Raw genomic sequence first — 19,660 nt, 5'->3', positions numbered from 1 at the left:
GTGGTTACTTATATTTTGTTTTTACTATAATTACTACTTTATCTTATCTTTATCATTGATAACTTTTACAATGTGTTTCTTTTGTTTAGCTTAAATGCCACTGGTTAAAAAAAATTAAAATGATATAAAACTAGAAAAGGGCATTTCCTAAAGAAAATGCAAGTTTGATTACTGCAGCTGAAGCATTGCTTTGAATGCTGATGTGAAGGATTTCTCTGAATTTCTGGAGAATCAGAGCAATTCAGAGCTTCAGAAAACCATGGTAACAGCAGAGGAGACCTCAAAACTCAACTTTGAGAGCCTGGCGTGCGGAAACGATTCGGAATTAGAAAACTCTGAATACAAGTTTGATAGAGCAGCATCTAATGAGCGTTTTAAGACTAAACTGGAGTCTGTAGCTTGAAATTTGTAGGAGGAGATACATTTGGCAGATGACCCTCGTCGAAGGGCTCTCTCATAGACTCCCATGTTATAAATGACACCGAAATTGCTTAATATTTGAAAAAAACTGAAGTTAACCCGGAATGTCCTCTGTGAGGTGAACATTTTGATAGTTGAATGGCTGAAATCGGTCAATGTATGCTGAAGATACGCTGCGCCAAAAAATGTACGGAAGAATAAGAAGAAGAAAGAGGGTGAAGAACAATAGTTTGATTGCCTAGCAACGGCATAAACTAATAAGAAAGAAAGAAGAAGAAGAAGAAGATTGAAGAAAAAGAGGGTGAAGAACAATAGTTTGATTGCCTAGCAATGGCAATTAATCCACAGAGAATTGCCTAGCAAGGCAATCAAACTAATAAAAAATAACAAAACACGATTCACAAGCTGAAAAAAAAATCTTATTCCACTCATAAATGTTCTCTTTCTTGCTTCTGTTGTAATATAAATTATGAATTGAATGTACGTTAAAATGTTTTTAAAAGGTTAAAAAGATGCCCATCTTTGTTTACGTGTCTTTTTGGAGTTGTCCTTCTGACCTCCCTCCACTGGGTGGCGCTCGAAGAATCAATTTATGACTTTATCTGTCGCAGTTTTATGACGTACGGGTTCAAAGCTACAAACAACTAACCATCGCAGCTGAATCGTAATTCTCTGTGGATTAATTTAAACTTCTCAGGCTGACCTTGGTGTAACAGCAATGGGACGCGAGTCACGGTATGTTCAAAACTTTCATGTCCATTTTGGCCTTGGCTGAATTAACTCGAACTAAATTCTGTTACTGATACGCTGTAAATGCAATAGCTAACAGTAGCATGCTAGCTGAACAGAGGATGTTGATGCAGTTTAACCAAGTTAGCCTCATACAGCTGCAGACTTTGAATTAAAGCATTTTTAAAACAATTTCTCAACTATTTACCAGATATTGTAATATTTGTGCACTTTATTCCCCAGACATTACAGGAAACGTTCCACGTCTCGAGGGCGGTCGGGAAGCCGATCAAAGAGTCGCTCCCCGGACAAACGCTCCAAGAAAGACGACCGAGACCGAAGCAGGAGAGAGAGGTCACGAAGCCGGGACCGCCGCAGGTCCCGGTCAAGAGACAGAAAACGCACAAGGTGTGTTTTTTATGCTCGCATATGTTATAAGTAAAAACAACCATAGAATACCCAATGGAAGTTGGGTTTACAGCCTAGTGATACTTAGGTGGCGGTCTTGGGTCTTGTTTTGAATCTTGGAACACAGCCATTAAAATGCACCATTGCCACCTGGTTTTAGATGCCCTCTCAGCTAAGCATAGCTGTGTTTAAAAGAAAGGCATTGTGTAGGATCTTGTTTACTGTGTAACCACCAAAACTGATTAATTGTGATTGTTGTAGGCGCACCAGGAGCAGAGACAGGAGGAGGTCCAGAAGCCGAGACAGGAGAAGGTCCACAAGCAGGAACAGAGGCCGCAGGTCCCGCTCTGCGAGCCCAAGTAAGAGCAGAAAAACAGATGAAACGTGAGTTAGTTTTTGTTTTTGAAAATGTTATATTCAAAACAACAAAATCATCAAATGCTAATTAATAAACAAATGCATGTTTCTGTTGTCTTCTCTACAGGCCGAGAAGCAAAGAGAAAGACAGCGTTGAGTCCTCATCTGATAAGAAAAAGATTAAAGAGGAAAAAGAGGATGAGAAAGTTGAGGATGTACGTTCCTTATTTTCAAAGGGAATGCCATGTGGTTATTTTCCTTCATCCCTTTGTGTATATTTTTTTGTTTATCTAAGTAGCTTTGATCTGAATAATCTGTTTGAAATATGTCTTGTGTCCATGCAGCAAGACTTTGACCAGAACAAGCTGGAGGAGGAGATGAGAAAAAGGAAGGAGCGTGTGGAAAAGTGGAGGGAAGAGCAGAGGAAGAAGGCTATTGAAAACATTGGAGAGATCAAGAAAGAGCTGGAGGAGATGAAGCAGGGCAAGAAATGGAGCCTGGAGGATGATGATGGTAAGAGAAGAACTATAAAAAAAAAACCATTTAACTATATCAAATGAATTTTTGTATTTAATAACCAATTATTATTACCAATTTGTACCAGATGATGATGAAGATGGCTCAGCTGTGATGGAGGATGATGATGAAGGGGACGTGAAAGGGGAAAGAAAAGATAAAGACATAAAAGAAGAGAAGAAAGAAGAGGGTGAGAAGGAGAAGGAGACTCCTATGGAGCAGGAGGCTGAGGAGGATGACATTGATCCTCTGGATGCTTACATGGAGGAGGTGAAGCAGGAGGTGAAGAAATTTAACATGGGAGGTGTGAAGGGAAATGATAAGGTGAGTGTCCTTTATCACTTTTCTGTGGGGATCCTTTGTCTTCTGTTATGACATTTTATGTCTTCCACAGAAAGGAGCAATGACCGTAACCAAAGTGGTGACAGTCGTTAAAACCAAAAAAGGACCTCATACACATAAGAAGAAGGGTGAGCTGATGGAGAATGACCAGGATGCCATGGAGGTGTGTAGAGTTATGCAATGAAAAGCTGTCCTGTCTTTTCTTTGTTTTATTAAGAATGGAATTAAGATTTAATAATTTTCTCATCTGCTTCTTTCTACTATTAATCTATGTTTTCACAGTATTCATCAGAGGAGGAGGAGGTGGATCTGCAGACAGCTCTGACAGGCTTCCAGACCAAGCAGAGGAAGATTCTAGAGCCAGTTGACCACGGGAAGATTCAGTATGAGTCGTACCGCAAAAACTTTTATGTCGAGGTGCCTGAGCTGGCTAAGATGACAACAGAAGGTTTGTGAGCAGAGAGATTCTGTTTTTGATACAAAAACACATGTATAGCTTGATTGCACTTGTTTCCAGCAATGAAACTATGAAATTCTGCATATGTATTTCTTGAGAATCTGATTTGTATTGGGGCCACTTGGTAATTATTGACTGTCTAACATCTTTCTCTTTGAATGTTATATACAGAAGTGAATGCATACCGACTGGAGCTGGAAGGCATTACAGTCAAAGGAAAGGGATGTCCCAAACCCATCAAGACCTGGGTGCAATGTGGGGTTTCGATGAAGATCCTCAACGCTCTGAAGAAGTGAGTCCTCACAAAACTATTATTGTCTGCTGATGTAAGAAAGATTCAGGAGTAAGCGCTCACAATCTATCTTCTGTATCCAGGCACAGCTATGAGAAACCCACACCCATCCAGGCCCAGGCCATCCCTGCCATCATGTCGGGTCGAGACCTCATTGGGATTGCTAAGACGGGCAGTGGAAAAACCATTGCTTTCCTGCTGCCCATGTTCCGACACATCATGGACCAGAGGCCTTTGGAGGAAGCGGAGGGACCAATCTGTAAGAAACTGAGATTTCTATACTTTATTTACAAAAAAAACACATCATACAGAAAGGTTTCCTCTTTCCGTTGACTCTATTCAAATAGAAAACACGTCTGGCAGCTTTGCTGGTGTTATTGTATTCTTTATATAGTGACTTGAAATGGTAAAAAAACTTCTGTTACCATCCTGCAGCGGTAATCATGACTCCAACCAGGGAATTGGCTCTGCAGATCACGAAGGAGTGTAAGAAGTTTTCTAAACCATTGGGTCTCAGAGTAGTGTGTGTTTACGGAGGCACAGGTATCAGCGAACAGGTAAACATGCACAGTAACACTCAATTTTCATTGTAATATGGACAAATGAAGAAATACAAAATATATGAATGAAAATAGTAACTATAATAATGTAGTAGTGAATTAGTAATACTGCCTGTTGGATTGCAGATTGCTGAGTTGAAGAGAGGAGCCGAGATCATCGTGTGCACACCAGGAAGAATGATCGACATGTTGGGAGCCAACAGCGGTGCGTTCATACAGCTTCACCCTTTCACTTGTTTATTAATGCACATATGAGCTCTTTTTAATTTAATGCTGTGCATGGTTTATAACAGTATGATAAAGTACACAATGAACCATATCAGTACTACTTACTAAACTGTTGACATTATTTGACCACTTTTGGGATCAAGTCATATCTACAAGACAGTGATGTGTTTCCTGAAGAAGTACAGGGAGATTAAAGGTAGGTGGACCTGGTGCTGCTGCCATGGTTCCTCAATCTCCAGCCCAGGACTGATCGTAATGTTTGATTGCTGCATTTTCACACTGTTTCTCTTTATATCTTCACATCCATAGTACTTTTAACTCCCACTAAATATGTTTAATCTCGAGCACTTGGGGCTTCTGGAAATAAGTGTATTATAAAGCTTTGTGCAGCACTGAGCATGAGCATAGATAAAACGTGGAAATAAATGTTTACAAAGTGTCTGTACAGATTGTTTATGATGTTTTCCTGAGCATTTCTTATAATAGAAGGGATTATTGTTGTTTCCACACATGCGAGGTAATCTGTAATATGTTTCCCTTGTAGGTGAAAAGGCGCTCGGTCAGTAATGCTTGACGGGGCTCCATCTCTTGTTTTGTATCTTGAGGCTGTTTTCTGACTTTTACAGGTCCCTGTTGCCCTTGAGATGGTACGCAAGACCCGAGACAAGCAAAAAAAATAAAAATAAACAGTCGGTTAAAATAAAACTCTGGGCACTAGAGAAAAATGAGGATGTTGCCAATTAATGTCAAGTTGTCATGTCCTGACATAGGTTTAGTTTTAAATGTGTTTGTGTGTGAAGAAGGCAGGATGTGTGTGAGTGCTAATATATCTTAAGTGTTTCTGATTTCCTCTTGCTCCTCTTCCTTGATATGTAGGTCGGGTCACCAACCTGCGCAGGGTTACATATGTGGTGCTGGATGAAGCAGACAGGATGTTTGACATGGGCTTCGAGCCGCAGGTGGGTGTGTCACTCAGATTTAAACATACCTGTCATATTTCTACGGTCTTTAGAGTTTAATTCACATGATCTACTTCCTTCACTTCAGGTGATGCGTATTGTGGACAACGTACGTCCTGACCGCCAGACGGTCATGTTCTCAGCCACCTTCCCCAGAGCCATGGAGGCCCTTGCTCGTAGAATCCTGGCAAAGCCCATTGAGGTCCAGGTGGGAGGCCGCAGCGTCGTCTGCTCTGACGTGGAGCAACATGTGGTAAATCAACCGTTTCACGGAGAAAAAAAAAAAAGAATTTACACACATGTTCTTTTGTCTTGTGAGATCCACACCACTTCTCTCTCTTAATTTTTCTGTAGCTGGTGATTGATGAGGACAAGAAGTTCTTGAAGCTGCTGGAGATTCTGGGTCACTACCAGGAGAAGGGTTCAGTTATCATCTTTGTGGACAAACAGGAGCATGCAGATGGACTCCTGAAAGACCTGATGAAAGCTTCGTACCCCTGCATGTCTTTACATGGAGGTACTGGATCCCTGTATAAAATTTCAACAAAACAGTGTGTTGGAAAATAAATAAAGCAGACTATAATTTTGAATGACTGCCCTCCTAACAGAAGTTATCTGTCTGTCCATATTTGATCCCTCATATTATTTTCCCCTGTTCTCTTAGGAATTGATCAGTACGACAGAGACAGCATCATCAATGATTTTAAGAATGGAGCGTGCCGTCTGATGGTGGCCACCTCGGTGGCAGCCAGAGGTCTGGATGTCAAGCAGCTGATCCTGGTCATCAATTACAACTGTCCCAACCATTATGAAGACTATGTCCATAGGGCCGGACGTACAGGCAGAGCAGGCAACAAGGTCAGTCACTTTAAGCCATTTTACCCCATTCCTCTTAAGCTTATTTTGCTACAATCTTATTATTGTAGCCTGCTTCTCGCCTCTCGAAGTCTTTGTATCTTTTTTTCTGTTTAAACTCTTTTTTTTTTTTAATTTTGTGGAAATTACAAGAAAACAAATCTTGACTTTCTGTCCCCTACATCTTCTTTATCCAGGGCTACGCCTACACCTTCATCACAGAGGATCAGGTTCGCTATGCTGGTGATATTATCAAGGCCTTGGAGCTGTCAGGCTCTCCTGTGCCACCAGAACTGGAGCAGCTTTGGGCCTCCTTTAAAGACCAACAGAAAGCGGTAAGATGAACATACAGTGGGCAACCTTTAAACAACTCTTAGAGGCTTTGGTGAGATAACTAATTTAATGTTCTATGTTCCTCCTCTCATTCAACTATTCAGGAGGGCAAGACCATTAAGAGCAGCAGTGGCTTCTCAGGAAAAGGCTTCAAGTTTGATGAGACAGAGCATGCTTTGGCCAACGAGAGAAAGAAGCTGCAGAAGGCCGCTCTGGGTCTGCAGGACTCTGATGATGAGGATGGAGCCCTGGATGTGAGAAACATTTTGATTTCACTATTTATTACAAGATTTAAAACGATTACATCCACTCAAGTGCTATTAAATGATATTTAATCATGTGCAAACTCGCCTCCAGATTGAGGAGCAAATTGAAAGCATGTTCAACTCCAAGAAGAGGGTGAAGGATCTGTCTGCTCCTGGAGCTGCAGCTGGTGTACCGGGAGCCGTTTCTACAACAGCAGCTGCCCCTGGAGGCCTTCCAGGTCTCGGACCTACCTCTGCTGGAAATATCCAGAAGCTGGAGATGGCCAAAAGGCTGGCACTCAAGATCAACGCTCAGAAGAACCTGGGCGCTGACGCTCAGGTTGGCTACACCTCGTAACATATTTGGCTTCGGAGTTATGAACTTACTGCACTTTGAGCTTATGACTAAATATGTGTTAACTTTGTCTCTGCATACAGGACGTGATGCAGCAGGCAACCAACGCCATCCTGCGGGGCGGCACCATCATGACACCCTCAGTGTCGGCAAAGACCATTGCAGAGCAGCTGGCGGAGAAGATCAATGCCAAGCTGAACTACACTCCTGTGGAGAAGCTGGAGGAGGAGCGGCAGGCAGCTGAACAGGCAGAGACCGTCAAGAGATATGAAGAGGAGCTGGAGATCAATGACTTCCCTCAGGTCAGCAGCGCTCTGCGCAGGGCCGTAAAATATTTAGAACTGTCCCGTGTTATTTTTGGCCCAGACAGAGCCACAAATAAGAGGCATAAAAAGACCTTTATTTCATGTGGAGCATGGTTCCACAATACTTTGATTGTTTCATATGTATGTTGTACATACATTCAGTAACCTCACACGTCTGTCTCTTTACTGTTAGTAGTCAGCACTCTTAACCCATTTTGTGGTGGTGGTTTGGGGTGAAACAAGCTGGGAAACGTTTGACCTGAGATGGCAGCAAAACTCTAACCAATTCTAACCTCGTTTCTCTATCAGCATTTTACTAAAAAACGGTCAAACTGAAAGTTTGGAGAACATTTCTTGCTTATTTATTTGTCAAAGCACTTGTTTTGAATAATTGATCCTTATAAATAACATCGATAAAGACCAATATCAGGTTTTAAGAAAGAAGCATCACTGAGAATTTGGTGTTGAAAGGCTGATTTTATGCAGACGTCTTTACAAAACCTCTCACAAAGTCTTCCTTACTGTGTCGTAGACTGCAAGGTGGAAGGTGACATCTAAAGAAGCTCTGCAGAGGATCGGCGAATACTCCGAGGCTGCCATCACCATCAGGGGAACCTATTTCCCTCCAGGGAAAGAGCCCAAGGAGGGAGAACGCAAGATCTATCTGGCTATTGAGAGTAGGTGTCAAAAAAGTTGTCATGGTGGCATCTGTTGGTCTGCCCCCCCCCCACTGTCTCTAAGGAGGCACGTTTGAAAAATCAATGCTAAACGTATCTTGTTCTGGATTGCATTCATATAAGTATGAATTGTTGTTTTCTAGGTGCAAATGAACTGGCTGTGCAGAAAGCCAAAACGGAGATCACACGGCTAATCAAAGAAGAGCTCATCAGATTGGTAAGTATCACCTATTTATTGGCATTATTAAAAGAGGACACATGATGGTAAATATCTGGAAAATCATTTTCTAATTTTCTTTTGTCTCTCTTTAGCAAAACTCCTACCAGCCGACGAGCAAAGGGCGGTACAAGGTGTTGTAGAGGAGGAAACGGCGCTTCCTATCTGTCAATCATCCCCACAGTTTTCATCAACATGGTTGAAGAATATTTTAGTCTATATTTTTTAATAATTGTCCCCTCAGTTATTTGAGTTCAGTGTTCAGTTGTGTTTGTATTATTTCCCCAGCCCTTGGTTTTTTTTTCTCTCTGTGCAGTTTTATACCTTCAAACCAGCACAATTCTGCAGTAAGCTTTGTCTTTTCCAAATGTTTTAGTCACGTAACCATTATAAATCATTGTGATTATTAAGAGAACCTCAGATTTAAAAGATGTTTTTACTTTTCATCACAATAAAAAAAAAAAACAACGTGCTGTTAGTAACCCGGATGTGTGTGTGTGCAGCTGTTTGGATTAACAAATCTGTTCAAATGCAGCGCACCAGCACGGACTACTTCATGTTAATTATTCAGTAGCCTTGCGTTTGTATATTATTCATCAGTTGTGGGAGGTGATGCATTTAAAAACTCGATTTCTGGACATCAGCGTGAACAAATAAAGGCGTTTTTTTGCAGCTTGTTTGATGTAAATGAACATTTTGGTGACTTTAAAGCACAGGAAGCTTGTGAAAGTGGTTCAGGAGGGGCGGCTGAATAAGCTCTGCTGCTTGGAGCTCTGCGCATGCTCAGTCTGCGCTCACGTCTTATTAATTTTTAATGGAAAATGGCTGCGTTTCTCATCCAAACCGCTGGAGCTGGGAAATAATAAAAAAAAAAAAGACGTCTGTTTGTTACACCTCGCGTCTTGTTGTCGTTCACGCCGATTGCGGTGACCTCATGCCGGCGAGCTGATGTCCTCTGCTGCGAAAAGATTCGGGAAAATGGATCGACTCACGCTTTGAGGGATGAAAGATCATTTTTCTCTTTAACCCTTTCTGCTCCGAGATCTACGAACAATCGAGGTACAGTAACCTTAGTGCTAACGCTGCTGTCAGGGGCTGTATTTACATTCACCGTGTGTGCCTTAAATACGCGCAAACACATCGCATATCTGCGCACTTTTCTGCCGTGTTGTCAAGTAACGGAACCGTTTCTCTGTTAAACCGTTATTCGGGCCGGAACGAGGCTAAACTGAGCCGTTAGTGCTGCACGTTAAAGTGACACCACACACACACACACACACACACACAGAGGAACAGGAGGTTTTGTCGTCTGAACGCAAAGGTGCGGAATCCATGTGCATATTTTTTGTGAATGAATATTACTACAGTGTCTGTGATAGTAAAAGTCCGCACCTCCACGCACCGTGGTTCCTCTACGGAGGACACAAATATCATTTTGAAAACAAACGAGGTGCGGAGACTCACAGAGGGCTGAACACTGCTTCACTAAAGTGTGTAAAGCTTTGATTAAGTGTTTCTTCCAGTGTTAATGCACAAAATCAACGCTGCTCCCTCTACAGAGAGGAGAAAGGTACTTAAACACCACTTCAGAGGGTGTTGTGAAGGTCTGAGGTTTATATTTCAGACCTCTTTTTCTATATGCTATTTATATTTACATTTATATACAACAGAGCTGAATTAAAGAAACATTTGTTCTAATTTCAGCATGTGATAAGTCTGAATGTAAACATACGAAAACAGACATCCTTTATTTGGTTTTTACACCCACTTTTGAAAAAACTAAACACAGATAATGTCATCTTAAATTAAAAATAGCTGCAGAAAAACAAAATGCATGCAGAAATGCATGTAGATTTGACTTCCTAGAAGACAAAGCAAAAGACATAAACACATCTTAATACCAGATATTAGGCTACTAAAGTTTTATTGAGATCATCATGTAAGAACATTTGACACAAGGTTTCAGTCAATATCACACTTTTGGCTTTACAGGGAAAAGGGAGATGCTAAGAAATGACTAAATGTGTCACCAGAATCTGACGCTTTCTGAATTTGTTGGAAAGTCTGTGTGATGCACCATCCAGATATGTAGGAGCACCCGGACGCACATCTGGCTGTTCCTAACTGTTTCACCGACAGGCCTACATAAAGATGTCCTCCCTATGATTCTCCCTGACACTTTCAGTTCTGGTTTTTTACTGCTGTTGGTGTACCTTGAGGAAAAACTTTGTAGCTGTGGCTGTTTTCAACCCTCCAGCCTCAGAGGGGCAGTAATGAGCCCATCACAACTCATTGAACTGACTTAGATTCATGTATTATCAATAGTGTGTTTTATTTTTAAATGAAAACAAATAAGTTGGTGTGGAAAACATGTTTGTTATGCATCCTGCTATTCAACCATGAGCAATGTGTCCACTCAGGACGCCAGGTTTGAGTTCAAAGTCCGAACAACGTGACAGATTCTACAAACTGTAGATGTACTGGTACAGATGTTCCTCTGTGTGGTGATAACACCTTGTTTCTGACTCCCAGCAGAAGATGATGCGCCAGGTGACAAGCAGTGACTTCTGCATGAACAGCAGGCCGTCATGTCTGGCAGAGGACGGCCACCACCCGGCCTCCCACTTTGACCTGTGCACCTCACAGTCCAACAAGTTCTACCCTCCTCCCCCTCCCACGTCCCTCCAGATGACACTGGCCCCTATGTCCTTACCCACCCAGAGCCACAAGCCCATGGTGTGCCAGAGACAGGAGGTTCTTGGGGGTGACCCCCGCACGCCTGGGAAGATACCAGGCATAAAAGGCGGCGATCAGGCGCCGGAAGATGGCAAGAAGAAGAACAAGGCTGTGGGTAAGACAGGCAGGCGCGGCAGGCCTCTGGGAACCACCAAGCTAGCCGGATACAGAACCAGCACGGGACGACCGCTTGGCACCACGAGAGCTGCCGGGTTCAAGACGAGCCCGGGAAGGCCGCTCGGTACGACCAGAGCGGCGGGGTATAAGGTCAGCCCGGGGCGGCCTCCGGGCAGCATCAAAGGCCTTTCCCGCCTCAACAAACTGGCTTACAGTAGCACCTGCAGCGGAGCAGCTTTCCCCTATCCTCTACCACAAAAAGAAATCCTCTGTGAACCTTCCTGCAAAGAGAAGCCAGCTAATGAGTAAAGGCCCGATCCTGTTTCTACTTCACCCTTTACCGCTGGAATAAGAGACACATGTGCACAGGTTTCCTGCTACATATCGAGGGTGATCTCTCCCCAGTCTGCTGAGAGGAGGAGATTTTCTATTGTAGTGTTGGTGTCATTTGTGTGCCTGCCACCTGATATATTATACTGTTAGTTTTTCAGTGCTACTGCTGGAGATCTATAGTGTGTGAAAGGGTTCACTATACATTACTTTGTCTGTTGTCTTGGGAAAATAATGATAATAATAATAATAATAATAATAATACCAGAGGTTCACTGAGCAAGAGGCTTTTATTCAACAACTGTAAGTGTAGCTTATTTTTGAGTTCTATATGTAGCATTTTAACACCAACATATGACAGAAACAATCACTAAAAATGGTTTGGAGTTGGGGTGTCAGAGTGGCGTGATAGACATACATACACAATGTTCTTTACCCCAAACTAATCAATGAAATTCTACCTTGCATGAAAACATCATCAAAACAACTGACCTACAGGTGGTTGCGATAAATAACGTTGTAGTCTAAGAATGGCACAAACCGTGGCAGCAACGTCTCCTGTTTTTATTCTGACCTGTTATTAAGCTTTGGTTAATATGGACCCTGGTTGCCTTGTTTGATCACTAGTCGCCACGGAGATGTGGCGGTAGACGTGGTAAACCTGTCACCTCATGGTTATCTTTACACTACAGCACGGCATTTAAATGTTAGTTTGTCTCACCTTAGAGCAGCAAAAGAAGAACTTTGCCTAAACAAAATTTAAAAAGTCAGCAGCCAAATATTGACTTCAATCTGGAAATTCTATTCACAAAAGCTGTTTAATGCACACCACTGTGACCACCTTAATGCAAGAGAGATACTCCTGGTATCATCGCCCCATTGTAGGTGAAGTCTGTCACTACATATGTAGGTCTGTGTGTGGTTTCCGTGGTGTAAACAAGGCTACAAACATGGCTAAGAATTACAGTTAAAGTATGATTTATCATATATCTTTGCTTAAATGTTTCTTTTTTTTTTGGTCCCCGGGGCAATGAGCAGATATTCAGATTATAATCCTATCTGTCATGAATGTGTTGTTGAATGCACTGACTATGAATGATCTGGCAGTTCCACTGTAGATATTTGAACAAAAACTTTACCCAACAGGAGGCTCTAGTATGTGACGTAGATGAGAAAACAATACAAGGTTATATTTTGGTGGGAAAGCTGCCAACAGAGGGCGCTGTTGAGGCAGCCTCAACATCAATGAGCTCAGTCAACACTTGATTTGTTTACAGTCACCACATTATTACGTAATAATAAGAACCAGTCACCTTATATTAGTACTACTTCTATATTACACCCTGTAAATCACTTAAATGACTGAACTTGGTGCTTCTTAATAAATGCTGACTTTAAATAATAATTTCGTGCAAACTTGTGCGTAATGCTCCTTCAATAAAATACAGATCCAATGTAATTGATGAGTTTTTTTAATAAATGGGGAATTCAAATCCAGAAGGTGAAAAAATAAATGCTGAGTTGCTCTATTGTGAAAAAAAAAATTTAAAAAATTTGGTGCAATAATATGTTGTACGTATTGTACTGTGGAAACTTTGATACTATCACTTTTTTATTATTATTATTAATGTTGTATTTTTAAACTTGTGTACAAGGCCTTTTATCACTTGTTTCGTTGACGTGTGCAGTGTTATATAAAATGTCACATACAGGCGTCCTTTTCTCACCCTCCTTTACCAAAGAACATGATCTCATCTAACTATTGACATTTCTGCTGTTTGTTTTTAAATTCATCCCACAAAATAACCTTAGCATGAACGTTACTGTATAAAATGTAAATGACAAAAAAAACAGAAAAAAAACAAGCACTCGGAGCCCCCCCTGTCTCATAAAAGATTGTTGCATCAGATGCTCAAAGCACGCAGGTGTGTGTGTGTGTGTGTGTGTGTGTGTGTTTCATCTCTGAAAGGCTTTAAATGCCAGCTTTTTGAATGCATTGTAAATTTACATTTAGGATGTAAACCTCCTTATGTGTCACTGTTTTTATATCCATGTATTATTCTGCTTTGAAAGTAGTGTCCTTTTTATAGATATATAAATATATATAATTCTCATGTAGCCATGTTTGATATTTAACTAATATTTTTGTTGAGGTTGTGGCTGGTTTGTGAGTTTTTTTTGTGTTAGAATGGAAATCTGCTCTCACTCAATAGCAAAGGAGTATCACTACAAGTCATGTTGTGTGCACATTTTTACACATTTTATCTTTTTGTTATGTAATTTCACGACCTGATGTTTGTTTTTTATTTAACACAGATGTTAGTTTTTAACCAGCTAATGTGACTTTAAAGGTGATAAAAGCAAAAAGTGTGCAAAGCGGTGGGCTCTGTATACATAATTTCATAATAACACATAGAGAACGGTTATGAAGCTGCATTGGATTTTGATTGTTATGCTAATAAGGTACAATAAACATGTTAGCAGGGTGCACTGTTAGCCACTTAGCCTGTTTGACAAACTTAACAACAGCTCTTGACTGTGGGCTACTTTGCTCCGAGCTAACACTAGCAGAAGATAACTAGAAGATCCACAAAGTCTTGTGCTTGTGGGACACTGTGTTTGGTTTAGGTTTGCTAAAAACAAAAATGATTAAAATTCCAAAATTAGATGCATCATTTCTAACTGTGGTATCATTTGGACTTTCTTTGACATGCATTTTCAAGAACACACTTTAGGTCATTGTTACAGACACTATAGAGCGAGCTGGTCAGGACAGGAAGGTTTGACTAGACTAGATCTCTAACCAAGTGACCAAATTAGGCAAGTCACGTGACCCTTCACTGTTAACGGATTTGTTGTAAATGGTAACTATCATCGTCTAATGACACCAGAACTTCCTGTTTGTTTGTTTGTTTTTTCTATTTTATTATGTTGTTTATTTGCAACCAGAATGTAGCCTCAATGTCACAGTAATATTTAAAGTTAAATTAATGCACAGTGATTTTGTTTTTCCCTCTCACCATGTTCAGAATCAACAGAATCATCTTCTGTCCGATTTGGAGAAGATTTGAAGCCCACTTATTCCAGACATGTGTTTGGCGAAGCCTGTAAAGCTTTGTATAATTCCCATTTTATTCCTGCATGATTGTTGTGGAATGTTCAAACGTTGTGAAATAAATCTGAAAGTAACACATCTGCTTATTTCGTACTTCTTAAATGTTCCTTTAGCAAAACTATTTGAATATTTTCATAAACATTATACTGTATGTTGGTGCTTTAACAGCAACGTCTACCACAGGGCAGCTCGATGGGTACGGTAGTCAAGAAGCATCCTTCAAAGAGGTTTATTGCAATTTTTATTACATTTCAGACACACAACAAGTGCCTTCTGTCATAACCTTCTCAGCACCAGAGAAAGGGGTCACTGTAAAATAATTTATAAAGCATTGGAAACAAATACACACAGCATCACATGAACAGTCCATGTGAATTGTTTGACATTAATTTGGCAGGTGTCAACATCTGGGTTACCCAACACATCTGTGTTTCTGTCTTCAGTGTTAACGCCCACAATCTTTGCACTCCTAATCACTAATAATGTTTATAGCTCACACACCTCAACAGAGTCTCCAGAAGTCCCTTGAAGCCAGAATCCAGCATAGAGAGGCTGCGTGAACCTGGTCTGGACTCTGTGGAGGAGATTCAGAGTGTCAGTGATGCTGTAGAAGGACAGACTACCTGCCCTATGGTCCAAAAACACTCCCACTCTGGAGGACTGAGGACCTGAGATTAATGTAGAGGTGCTGCCATGTTTCAACGCGTAGCCGTTACTGTGACAATGTAATGCCCAAGATTTTGTATTATTTCCTAATACACATTCTGACCAGATACCTGTTCTGGCGATATCTTTGTATGTCACTGCTATTTGAGCTGCCCCGCTCCACTTCACCTCCCAGTAACAACGACTAGTCAGACCCTCTTTACTCAGGACCTGCCACCATTCAATGAATCTGTCTGGATGTTTTGGATAATACTGGTTGTATCGCATTAATGTTGCTTTTCTGTTTCTGTCACTCAAAGACAAACGTGTGTGTGCTGTGTTTGGATCCAGAGTGATTTCACAAGAATATTTCAAAAAGTCACTCCTGGTTTTGGGTTCCTGAGGAGCCAAATTCTCCACATTACTAACTGCTGCTAGTGAGATTTTTGGCCATTCATTACTCAGAAGAACCTGTGGGTTTTTCCTGGCCTCTGACACTGCTGCAGTCACATTCTGAAAGTACCACAGAGTGTGGGTATGGGTGCTGGGTGAGTCCTTGGATTCACTGAGATGTGTCAGTGAGTGGTAGCTGTTTAGAAAGTGGAGGTGATCTTCTTTTAATGACAGCTGCTCCAGTTCAGTGTCTTTTCTCCTCAGCTCACTGATCTCCTGATGCTTTGCCTCCAGAAGTTCTTCACATTGACTCACTTCAGCTTCCTGCTGGAATCTGATCTTCTGCTGCACTTCAGCACTTTTTTTCTCAATAATACAGATCAGTTCTTTGAAGGTCTTCTCACTGTCTTCAACAGCTGTATCAGCAGACAGATTTACAGCCTCCACCCTCTGCAGAAGCACCTCTACATCCTTCTCCCCATCCACGATTCTCTTCTGGATTTTTTGTCGATTCCCTTGAAGCTCCATCTGCTTCTCAGCCCTTTCTGCTGCCACTGAGACGGAGACATGGCCTTTATGTTCATCCAGGGTGCAGAGATAACAGATGGACTGCTGATCAGTGCGGCAGAATATCTTCATCACCTCATCATGGCGAGGGCATATGTTCTCCTGAAGCCTTGTAGTGGCTTCGATGAGTTTGTGTTTCTTTAGTGGAGCCACATTGTAGTGAGGCTGGAGGTGCTGCTCACAGTAAGAGGCCATACACACCAGACAGGACTTTGAGGCTTTCAGCTTCCTCCCAGTGCAGAAATCACAGGCCACGTCTCCAGGTCCAGCATAGAAATGATCAGGTGCAGCAGACTGAAGTCCTGCTTTCTTCAGCTCCTCCACTAATTCGGCAATTATGGTGTTTTTCACCAGGGCAGGCCTCGGTGTGAAGCTCTGCCTGCACTGAGGACAGCTGTATGATTCCTTCTCTTCATCCCAGTAGTTTTTAATGCAGCTCATACAGTAGCTGTGCCCACAGGGAATAGTGACCGGGTCCTTCAGAAGATCCAGACAGATGGAACAGCTCAGTTTTTCTTGATCCAGCTGAATCACTTGCTGCGCCATTTCTCCTCTTAGTGAGTGCATGTAAAGCTTAAGTTTCTGTTTCCAGATAAAAGCTGTACTCACTTCCTTGTTCTCTAAACACTGATCTGCATTGTATGGGGATTATCCACTCCTACGTTGTACCCTGTGGTGTTTAAGCCTATCTTTAAAGCATCAGATCTGTGAATGGGGAGGGAATACCTTGGGCTGGACAGGCTGCAAAGAAGGAGGGCACCATATTTGAGTCATGCTTCAGCCCAGGAAGAGGAGTGGTCTTAAAGTCACCTTCACAGTCTCACATAATGACAGACAACAGGAGTGGAAGCAGGAAACTGAGTGGAATAAACTTGTGATATAGTTAGTGAGCTTATAGAACATTTTTTTGTTAATTATCTGGAAAAACACAGAAACTAATCAAGGACTTTGTGCCTGCCTGTTATCTGAATGCAGTACAAACTACATCTAAGGGCATGTAACCTTTACACAAGATTGCATAACTTGTGTAATAATTGAACTAATGTGTCCAGAAAGGCGGTGTTAGTAGAATGATGATGAGTCCTTGTCTGCTTGAGTGCTGTTTCTGAGTTTTATTAGACATTTCCTCTAAGTTCATACAATCAAACTGAAGCATATTTTACTGGGTTAAAAAGGAAACATACTGTATATGCTGCTTCTAAAGAACACTAGTCCACAATAAAAAAGGAAAGAAAGTCCATTCTAGTGTTGCAGACAGCAGTATATGAATAAAAATTCAGAACATGCTTTTACATATAGAGGATATTAGAGACATTTATTATTTTTCTTATCTGCGATTTTTACAGTTTTTTTTAGTCCAATGAAACAATTCACATAATACAACAGTTTTCCATTAGACATTTTTCAAGAGTTCTATATTTGTCATATATTTATTATTGAGAAGTTGTGGTAAATACATTGTTTAAATCTGAATGGTGATTAAACAGAAAATTGTAGAGACACTTTTGATTGAATATCTGGTCAAAGAAACATCAACATTTTTATAGTTACACCCACAATCTTTGCACTCCTAATCACTCCTGTTTATAGCTCACACACCTCAACAGAGTCTCCAGCAGTCCCTGGAAGCCAGAATCCAGCATAGAGAGGCTGTGTGAACCTGGTCTGGACTCTGTGGAGGAGATTCATGGTTTTAGTGACGCTGTAGAAGGACAGACTACCTGCCCTGTGATCCAAAAACACTCCCACTCTGGAGGACTGAGGGCCTGAGACTGAAAGAGACTTGTTCTTATGTCTGAAAGTGTAACCATCACTGTCACAATCTAAAGCCCAAGATTTGACATTATTTCCAAATCCACATTCCCTCCTGCTGCCAGTCCTGCTGATATCTTTGTATGCCACTGCTATTATAACGTTACCGCTCCATTTGGCCTCCCAGTAACAACATCCAGTCAGACCATTAGAGCTTAAGACCTGCCACCAGTTTAAGAAGGTTTCTGGGTGAATCCAGGGCTTCAGCTGTGCTTCAGATTTTAGTGTTACTTTTCTGTTGTTCTTGGACAAGAACAAGAATAGGTTTGCAGTGACTGGATCCAGGGTGATTTGACAAGCAAATTTCAAAAACCCAGCTCTGGTTTTGGGCTCTTGAAAACCCACTTCATTGATTCTCACTGGGGTTTTCTCTGAGCTCTTCTCTGGGCTCTTCGTCTCCTTTTCACTCAGAGCTGTGCACACTTCATCTCGGATCTTTGCCACAGCCACCATCACATCCTCAAAGCACTTCTTAGGTTGAACACTAGTGCTGGGTGAGTCCTTGGATTCACTCAGATGTGTCAGTGAGTGGTAGCTGTTTAGAAAGTGGAGGTGATCTTCTTTTAATGACAGCTGCTCCAGTTCAGTGTCTTTTCTCCTCAGCTCACTGATCTCCTGCTGCTTTGCCTCCAGAAGTTCTTCACATTGACTCACTTCAGCTTCCTGCTGGAATCTGATCTTCTGCTGCACTTCAGCACTTTTTTCTCAATAGTACAGATCAGTTCTTTGAAGGTCTTCTCACTGTCTTCAACAGCTGTATCAGCAGTCAGATTTACAGCCTCCACCCTCTGCAGAAGCACCTCTACATCCTTTTCGCCATCCTCAATTCTCTTCTGGATTTTTTGTCGATTCCCTTGAAGCTCCGTCTGCTTCTCAGCCCTTTCTGCTGCCACTGAGACGGTGACATGGCCTTTATGTTCATCCAGGGTGCAGAGATAACAGATGGACTGCTGATCAGTGCGGCAGAATATCTTCATCACCTCATCATGGCGAGGGCAGATGTTCTCCTGAAGCCTTGTAGTGGCTTCGATGAGTTTGTGTTTCTTTAGTGGAGCCACATTGTAGTGAGGCTGGAGGTGCTGCTCACAGTAAGAGGCCATACACGCCAGACAGGACTTTGAGGCTTTCAGCTTCCTCCCAGTGCAGAAATCACAGGCCACGTCTCCAGGTCCAGCATAGAAATGATCAGGTGCAGCAGACTGAAGTCCTGCTTTCTTCAGCTCCTCCACTAATTCGGCAATTATGGTGTTTTTCACCAGGGCAGGCCTCGGTGTGAAGCTCTGCCTGCACTGAGGACAGCTGTATGATTCCTTCTCTTCATCCCAGTAGTTTTTAATGCAGCTCATACAGTAGCTGTGCCCACAGGGAATAGTGACCGGGTCCTTCAGAAGATCCAGACAGATGGAACAGCTCAGTTTTTCTTGATCCAGCTGAATCCCTTGCTGTGCCATTTCCCCTCTTAGTGAGTGCATGTAAAGCTTAAGTTTCTGTTTCCAGATAAAAGCTGTACTCACTTCCTTGTTCTCTAAACACTGATCTGCATTGTATGGAGATTATCCACTCCTACGTTGTACCCTGTGGTGTTTAAGCCTATCTTTAAAGCATCAGATCTGTGAATGGGGAGGGAATACCTTGGGCTGGACAGGCTGCAAAGAAGGAGGGCACCATATTTGAGTTATGCTTCAGCACA

General features: G+C 41.8%; 3 protein-coding genes and 1 pseudogene across 5 annotated transcripts; 2 read left to right on the top strand and 2 right to left on the bottom strand.

The window, feature by feature from the left end:
- Window positions 1–1,026: 1,026 nt before the first annotated feature.
- ddx46 (DEAD (Asp-Glu-Ala-Asp) box polypeptide 46) lies at window positions 1,027–8,737 on the top strand. Its single transcript, XM_028421657.1, has 23 exons — window positions 1,027–1,155; window positions 1,393–1,557; window positions 1,819–1,941; window positions 2,042–2,129; window positions 2,259–2,427; window positions 2,519–2,754; window positions 2,825–2,935; window positions 3,055–3,220; window positions 3,401–3,521; window positions 3,605–3,780; window positions 3,957–4,078; window positions 4,208–4,286; window positions 5,186–5,268; window positions 5,357–5,521; window positions 5,623–5,785; window positions 5,933–6,126; window positions 6,321–6,458; window positions 6,561–6,710; window positions 6,814–7,041; window positions 7,140–7,358; window positions 7,894–8,038; window positions 8,182–8,255; window positions 8,351–8,737. The coding sequence occupies exons 1-23, from the start codon at window positions 1,139–1,141 to the stop codon at window positions 8,396–8,398; spliced, it is 3,180 nt and encodes a 1,059-aa protein (XP_028277458.1). The 5' UTR covers window positions 1,027–1,138; the 3' UTR covers window positions 8,399–8,737.
- A 341-nt stretch (window positions 8,738–9,078) lies between these two features.
- c14h5orf24 (chromosome 14 C5orf24 homolog) lies at window positions 9,079–14,510 on the top strand. Of its 3 annotated transcripts, none has more exons than XM_028420836.1 (2): window positions 9,079–9,314; window positions 10,791–14,510. In XM_028420836.1, the coding sequence occupies exon 2, from the start codon at window positions 10,794–10,796 to the stop codon at window positions 11,415–11,417; it is 624 nt and encodes a 207-aa protein (XP_028276637.1). In that variant the 5' UTR covers window positions 9,079–9,314; window positions 10,791–10,793; the 3' UTR covers window positions 11,418–14,510. The 3 variants fall into 3 exon arrangements, with proteins under 3 accessions (XP_028276637.1, XP_028276638.1, XP_028276639.1); XM_028420837.1 differs by having other exon boundaries at window positions 10,788–14,510; XM_028420838.1 differs by lacking the exon at window positions 9,079–9,314 and adding an exon at window positions 9,551–9,576.
- Window positions 14,511–14,766: 256 nt separating this feature from the next.
- Window positions 14,767–16,843, bottom strand: LOC114445700 (E3 ubiquitin/ISG15 ligase TRIM25-like). Its single transcript, XM_028420835.1, has 2 exons — window positions 15,330–16,843; window positions 14,767–15,127 (listed from the first exon to the last, which is right to left on the bottom strand). The coding sequence occupies exons 1-2, from the start codon at window positions 16,723–16,725 to the stop codon at window positions 15,030–15,032; spliced, it is 1,494 nt and encodes a 497-aa protein (XP_028276636.1). The 5' UTR covers window positions 16,726–16,843; the 3' UTR covers window positions 14,767–15,029.
- Window positions 16,844–17,445: 602 nt separating this feature from the next.
- LOC114445699 (tripartite motif-containing protein 16-like) lies at window positions 17,446–19,592 on the bottom strand (annotated as a pseudogene).
- Between the last annotated feature and the right edge of the window lie 68 nt (window positions 19,593–19,660).

This window comes from Parambassis ranga, chromosome 14, assembly GCF_900634625.1.
Source record: "Parambassis ranga chromosome 14, fParRan2.1, whole genome shotgun sequence".
NCBI classification, from domain to species: domain Eukaryota; kingdom Metazoa; phylum Chordata; class Actinopteri; family Ambassidae; genus Parambassis; species Parambassis ranga.
This window is presented reverse-complemented; position numbering and strand designations above follow the sequence as displayed.

Excerpts from the sequence above, each read along its gene's own strand:
- c14h5orf24 (XM_028420836.1), top strand. The coding sequence starts at position 10,794 with ATGATGCGCCAGGTGACAAGCAGTGACTTCTGCATGAACAGCAGGCCG.
- ddx46 (XM_028421657.1), top strand. Across the intron at positions 4,287-5,185 it reads CATGTTGGGAGCCAACAGCG|GTCGGGTCACCAACCTGCGC; the intron begins GTGCGTTCATAC and ends CTTGATATGTAG. Across the intron at positions 7,359-7,893 it reads AGATCAATGACTTCCCTCAG|ACTGCAAGGTGGAAGGTGAC; the intron begins GTCAGCAGCGCT and ends ACTGTGTCGTAG.
- LOC114445700 (XM_028420835.1), bottom strand. The coding sequence starts at position 16,725 with ATGCACTCACTAAGAGGAGAAATGGCGCAGCAAGTGATTCAGCTGGAT. Across the intron at positions 15,128-15,329 it reads CAAAGATATCGCCAGAACAG|AGTCCAGACCAGGTTCACGC; the intron begins GTATCTGGTCAG and ends TCTCCTCCACAG.